The sequence below is a fragment of the Cryptotermes secundus genome, unplaced genomic scaffold, assembly GCF_002891405.2.
Source record: "Cryptotermes secundus unplaced genomic scaffold, Csec_1.0 scaffold1379, whole genome shotgun sequence".
NCBI lineage: Eukaryota > Metazoa > Arthropoda > Insecta > Blattodea > Kalotermitidae > Cryptotermes > Cryptotermes secundus.
In genome coordinates this window covers 711,007-717,671 of record NW_019718634.1, presented here as the reverse complement: position 1 = coordinate 717,671, position 6,665 = coordinate 711,007, and the positions used below count along the sequence as shown (strand labels likewise).

At 45.1% G+C, this 6,665-nt stretch overlaps 1 protein-coding gene across 1 annotated transcript; it reads left to right on the top strand.

The window, feature by feature from the left end:
• The first annotated feature begins 2,671 nt into the window (after positions 1-2,671).
• LOC111863318 (cuticle protein LPCP-23) lies at positions 2,672-6,665 on the top strand. The gene is made up of 2 exons (XM_023849532.2): positions 2,672-2,704; positions 6,249-6,665. Exons 1-2 carry the CDS (start codon positions 2,693-2,695, stop codon positions 6,462-6,464), a joined length of 228 nt encoding a protein of 75 aa, XP_023705300.1. The 5' UTR covers positions 2,672-2,692; the 3' UTR covers positions 6,465-6,665.

Genomic DNA, 6,665 nt, shown 5'->3' with positions numbered 1-6,665 from the left:
CTTGAACCTTTGAATTCTGCTACCAGAGAGTTAAAAAAGAACTTCCAACGAATAAGTTCACTAAATCGCAGCAGCACGCGCCGCATCTGCGTGTAACGGACATAGCGAGATCCACTGGAGGCAGGAGACGGTTGCAAGGTCACCTCACACCTTGAACTGGCGGGGTAGCCTTGTGAGCAGCTCTGAGGGTGTGGTTCAAGCCCTTAGGGCTCCGCCTAACAGAGTCCGGCAGCCCCCAAAAAACTACAAATGACTATGTCTCCATATTTATGACTACATTACAGAACTATTAATACGCCATCAGGAAAAAACGGAACCCGGAAATCTAGTACGTACGAATGTAAAGCAGCGTGCAAACACGCGACCGTTCTGAATTTTGGAAACACATGCACTCCTTTCTGCGGTCACAGAAACCTAAAATTTGGGTTACAGATTTAAAAAATACTAGATTTATTTTCATTATTGGCACCATACAATAAATCCAAGAACACATAGGCCTATTTGTGTTGAATATATAGCTCAGTCAATACAGTGACCATACTATGGACTAAACCAGCGAGGAATCACAGTTTGATTCCCGTCACAGACAAGGGATTATTCTCCTCTTCATAGCGTCAAGACCGACGGCGATGCCCGCCCGGGACACCGGCGGAAAGCGACGAGCCCGTGTGACCACTCACCTGCATCTGGAGCTGAGGATAAGAATGGTGGAGGTACATCTCCACTCACGTCTTCATAGTGTGGGGCTTAGTTAACCATAGGAACAGCCATACATTTAAATTCACTAAAAAAGTGGTCGTTACTAACCCCAGACATGGTTGTTTCCCATGTCAGTATCACAACATATAAGGTAGAGCTATCCGTGTAAGAGCTCGTGGAGGCCCATAGGGTTGTGAGACGTCGAGGCTCCCACATTTGCTAGAAAATTGGGTCACAGATGGCGCTGAGGTTGTCAGCCTTACGCGCCGACCGTCCTTTAACCCCCAGGAAGATTCCTGGTACTCATTTCTGTTATAGGATGAGTCGACCCCAGGGTTATAGTGCGGTTAGAAGGATTAGGTCTATTGAAAAATCGAATGATCTCATTGAGAATCGAAGCCGAGACCTTCCGGCTTGTAGCATAGTCCTTCAAGCAACTACGCTACAGCGTGCCCCAACATAAAGCAAGAGTGACTCTGACTGAGAAACTGAGGCGTATGTTACGCCCTTGGGTGCGAGTGGTAAAGGCGAAGGACGTTAATTTAAGGGGATGTGACAGCTACTACTACCATGCCGTAAGGTTGTCCCTGTGCTTAACTAAGCACACCATGAAGGTGTATGGGGGAGTGGAGGTATAGATCCACATTTTCTTGACCACGGCACTAGTTGGAGTTGAGTGGTCAGCTTCACGCCCCTGCCGCGTAATCCCCAGGGAAACAGCCCCCGACACACATTTATAGCCTTGAAATTATAATTTATACCATCACGAAATGAATGGGATTGCCTATTGGTCAATGAAATCAATCAAGATTGTTTCTCTAGTTGCCTGCGAACAAAGAGCCGGTTACCGATATAGTGATGCGCATCTCAGTGACATTGCTTGGCAACGCACTGTTAGGCATACTGTGCTGCCATCTGTGAACTACCTGCTGTAAATACAGCAGCGATGAGGATGGCGCAAGCGTCAGCCTAGTCGATTAGAAGGTTAACTGTATACCGCTCTCCGCAATTCCCTTGTGAAAGTACAATTAACCCTCTAGAGACCGAACTTCTTCCAAATAATATAGCAATTCAGTTCGTACCTCACAGGAAGCACATTACGTCTCCGCTACAAAGCCCAACCGGTTAATGCTGTTTAGGGAAACAGTCGCTGTTTACTGTGAGAACCATACGGAACACATAAATACACTGTGTTGGCAGAATATATAGCAATTCAGCCCGTACCTCACAGGAAACACATTACGTCTCCGCTACAAAGCCCAACCGGTTAATGCTGTTTAGGGAAACAGTCGCTGTTTACTGTGAGAACCATACGGAACACATAAATACACTGTGTTGGCAGAATATATAGCAATTCAGCCCGTACCTCACAGGAAACACATTACGTCTCCGCTACAAAGCCCAACCGGTTAATGCTGTTTAGGGAAACAGTCGCTGTTTATTGTGAGAACCATACGGAACACACAAATACAAAAGAAGCTGGACTTTTACGGCGAGAATTTATTGCCTTTATCCAACAGGCAATCTGGAGGACAACCCACTCTCGACTGTCTGCAACTGTTTATATAATACAGCCGCAGCTACTCTTCACATCTAGAGGGCGTTTCCCTTCCATCCCGCAGATCGCGGATTCTTGCGAACACGATAATGAAACTCCGGGTTCCATAAAATGCTAAGAATTTCTTGAATAGATAAGCAACTGTTGGTTTCTCAAGAAGGATTCGGCTCTATATAGTTAGCGTCTTTTTTTTTAAATTCCATGGACACTTATAAGAAACGAGTAAGAACCGTTAAAGCAACGAGCATGGTCAGAGAGAGATATGAGGCCCTCGACATGGGGCATATGTCCGTCTAGGGTCACTACGTCCCTGTGTCCGGGATCTACTACTCTTGGTGGCAACAAGGTCACTATGGGTGGAGTCACAGTATAAAGAGGGCTCTGGACCCAAACCCACAACATATCAATCTGCAGTTCAGCGAGACACACATCAACATGTTCAAGCTCGTAAGTGTATTAGTGTTTTCATATGTTAGTGCTGCCGTTACTTTCTTTCTCTTAGAAATATATTTACCGGTGCTCTCGATGTGGAAACACGAAATGCACCGGCAGATCTGAAACTTTCAATTTTTCACTTGTTTTCCGGTACGTGTACAGGCTAAAAAAAAAAAATCGGTGTCAGTGTAATCAAAAAGTGAAACAGAGGAATTAACCTCAGAGTAATGAAACAGCTGGTCTGTGCGGGACACGAGTGCAAGCCTATGGCTTAGTCTTCAAGTAATGTCAACTGCCATAACGGAACTCCACAGAGAAATTAGGGTCAACAAGGACGTACAAGCAGACCGTTGACATGATCAATTGTAAAACATGCATAATTTTCGATAAATTAACATTTTAAACAATTTCTATAGCTACAGAAAATTATTTGGGGGCACGCGGTAGCGTAGTGGTTGAGGGGCTACGCTACAAGCCGGAAGGTCACGGTTTCAAGTCCCGATGAGGTCATTGGTTTTTTTTCAGTTGACCTAATCCTTCCAGCCGCACTATGGCCCTGGGGTTTACTCAGCCTCTAACAGAAATGAGTACCAGGAATTAATTAAATAATTTTCCTGGGGAGTGGCTGACAACCTTACCGCCATCTTTGAGCCGATTGTCTAGATAATGTGGGAGCCTCAACGTCTCACAACCCTATGGGCCTTCATGGCCTGGTACAGGGATAGCTTTACTTTACTTACAGAAAATTACTTATTTCGTCAGGGCAATATTTTATGTAGAAAGCAGTCTTCTGGGATTTGGCACCGTGTATATGTGGTGTTAACCGACGTTTCGGAGGAACGTATCGCCCCCATCTTCAGGGTAGAAGAAAAAGTATAAGAAATCTGCAAGCGACAACACCGTGAGAAACGGTAAAGCAGAGAAGACTGCTTTCTTCATAGTCACCGCCGTGAAAGCCTCAAATCTTACAATATTTTATGTGTCGCAACAATGTCTGAGCGGTCGTTAAATTTGTGTATGCTCTAACAGTGATTTATACTGACGGAATTTATCGTATAGAGTGGGGACACGCGGTAGAGTAGTTGGTTGAGGCATTAATCTACAACCAGGAAGGTCGTGGGTTCGATTCCCGATCAAGTCATTGCATTTTCCAATTGACCTAATCCTTCCAGCCGCCTTATGGTCCTGGGGTCGACTCAGCCTCTTACAGAAATGAGTATCAGGAATCTTCTTGGGGGTAAAGGACGGCCATCCGGTGCGTATGGCTCACAACCTCACCGCCATCTGTGAGTCGATTGTCTAGAAGATGTGAGAGCCTCGACAGCTAACAATCCTATCGGTCTCCACATCCTGTTACAGGGTTAGCTTTACATTTTGTTATCATATAGTGTNGGGGGGTCTCTACTGATCTGGAGAGTCTATCTACTTCTGAAAAGCAATTTCCACCCCCTGAGCATGACCAACTGCATAGAACACAAAAATACACTTAGACCTGTTGGAAAATCATTTCTAACTCTTGAAAACACGACCATACCCCCCAAAAAACAAGAAATTCTGGAATGAACTAGCCGCCAACTCTCCGAATTGAGCCTGAGTCTGGGTCCTATGTTACGACCGACGGTCAGTCAGCCAGTTTATCTGGGAATAAAGCGTCCATCTGGGGCTTACGACCAGATTTTTATTACTGTCAGACAGTTGGGGGTTTGTTGATTTGGGCTCCCTCTCTGAAGAGAAAATAGGTCTGTCGTTTACAATTCCTCCTGGCCCTCGTCAGCGCAGTCATTCTCGGGTCCGAGCGCCTTGGGACTCGCGACCATATTTTACTGTCTCAGATTAGAGACGTCCCTTTTCGTCGCCTTCTACGACTTGCAGGGCTATGGTGGAGGTATTCGACCCCGCCTCCACACGGCAACCGCCAATTCTCCTTTCACTACATATTGAGTATATGACACGAAACGGACCGCACAGAAAACACCGCGTCCAACAGTGTATTCGTTTCTTGCTACATTTACATAAATTATAATGCAATGTTTACATTTTTTGGTCACACTTTAATCCAGAATGTGAAATTTAGCTCCTTTCCAGAACAAATATGACAATAAATGCCGCATTATATATATATATATATGGGTTCAAATATACTGTGCGTACTTTGTCACACAAGAATGACCTTCGATACGTTACCTTGAAAACAAAATCGATTGCTATTCGATAGACCATTTCTGGATGCTGAATATACAAGCCAGGACATGTGCTCGTTGTAACATCATTTGGGCCCTTCGTGCGCGTATTTATTCTCCTCAGCACAACACTTACGCGGTTTAATTTACGGGGATGACCTCCACTTACTCACTCATGGAGATGAGCCCTTCTTGAGGAGCTGCCAGTTGTGCAGCTACTCAACAATTTCCCAGCATTTTATGGAACCCAAAGGTTCATTGCCGTGTTCAAAAGAGCCCTTCACTGGTACCTATCCCGAGCCAGACCAATCCAATCCATACCATCCCATCCTATCTCTCTAAGATCCATTTTAATATTGTCCACCAAACCTACGCCTTGGTCTTCCCAGTGGTCTCTTTCCTTCTGGTTTTCCCACCAGTATCCTATATGCATTCGTCGTGGATGACCTCCACACATTACTGAACTTTAATCAAAACTGAGCCGTTTTCGAGAGAAATACCGCTTTGTATCTGAGATCCATTTGAGGGCCCCGTTTTTGAATCTACAATATCCATATTCTTCGGGCACGCACCTATGGCGGATAGCCTCTTAAACATCGAATACCAATAACATCCGCCCAACCGACCTCACGCTAGCAAGGGACGTATACATACATAGGTACAGCCGGACGTTATTCCAAAAATCGCTTTTTTTATTAATGGGGTGCTTAAAAAGAGTAAATCCGTCAAAATGTGATCCACTTCTTCACGACCACAAGACATTCTTACACAGGGTGTTCCAGGAGGAAAGGTCAATATTCTGGGAGGTCATATTATCGGGCATTCTAAGCAAAAAAAAAAAGTGTATGTACATTTGTTCTATATCGAACGGTTTCCGAGATACAGCTATTTCACTGTACAGACACAAAACTGTTGATAAGAAAGAGATATTACGTACTGTTTCTAATACCGGTATTTATTGTCCAAGTGACAAAGTTGGTACAGTTTATCTAGTGTAATACATTTGAGAAAATTCCACCGTCAACATCAATGCACTTTGCAGCTCGTGTGAGGACACGGCGTGTTGCTCGTCTGTACAGTGTACAGTGTACTGCACAGTGAAATAGCTCTATCTCGGTGCAACTCGTGAGGACATGGCGTGTTGCCCGTCTGTACAGTGTACAGTGTACTGCACAGTGAAATAGCTCTATCTGGAAAACCGTTCAGAATAGGACACATGTACATGTACACATTTTTGCTTAGAATGACCGATACTGTGACCTCCAGAGTATTGACCTTCCTTCCTGGGACATCCTGTATATACGACGCATATAAGAAAGTAAAAAGATGTGAAAATTCACATGATTCACAATTAACCGAACCCGCTTTGTTTTCAGGTCGCATTCGCCGCCATGTTGGCCATTGCTGCGGCCGCCCCCAGGCCCGGACTCATCGCCGCCCCCGCCGTAACAGCGTATGCCGCCGCCCCCGCTGTGGCAACCATTGCAGCACCTGCTGTGGCGGTGAGCAGTGTCCCAGTTGTTAGCACTGGTTATCATGTTGCCTACAGTGTGGAGCCAGTGGAGCAACACGGTTACAAGATCGTCTACTAGATGTCACCACCAACTTCACGCGAATCGTACCCACGCAGATACACGATATATCGACCTTGGTGTCCTGCTTCGAGTACACTACGTACACACACACACACACTCCGAACGTAATAAAGGGACTTATTTGTTACATTCCATTAAGCTGTCCACCAAAATTACTGTAATGTGCGTTAAATAAAATAAAGGAACACACACACTTCA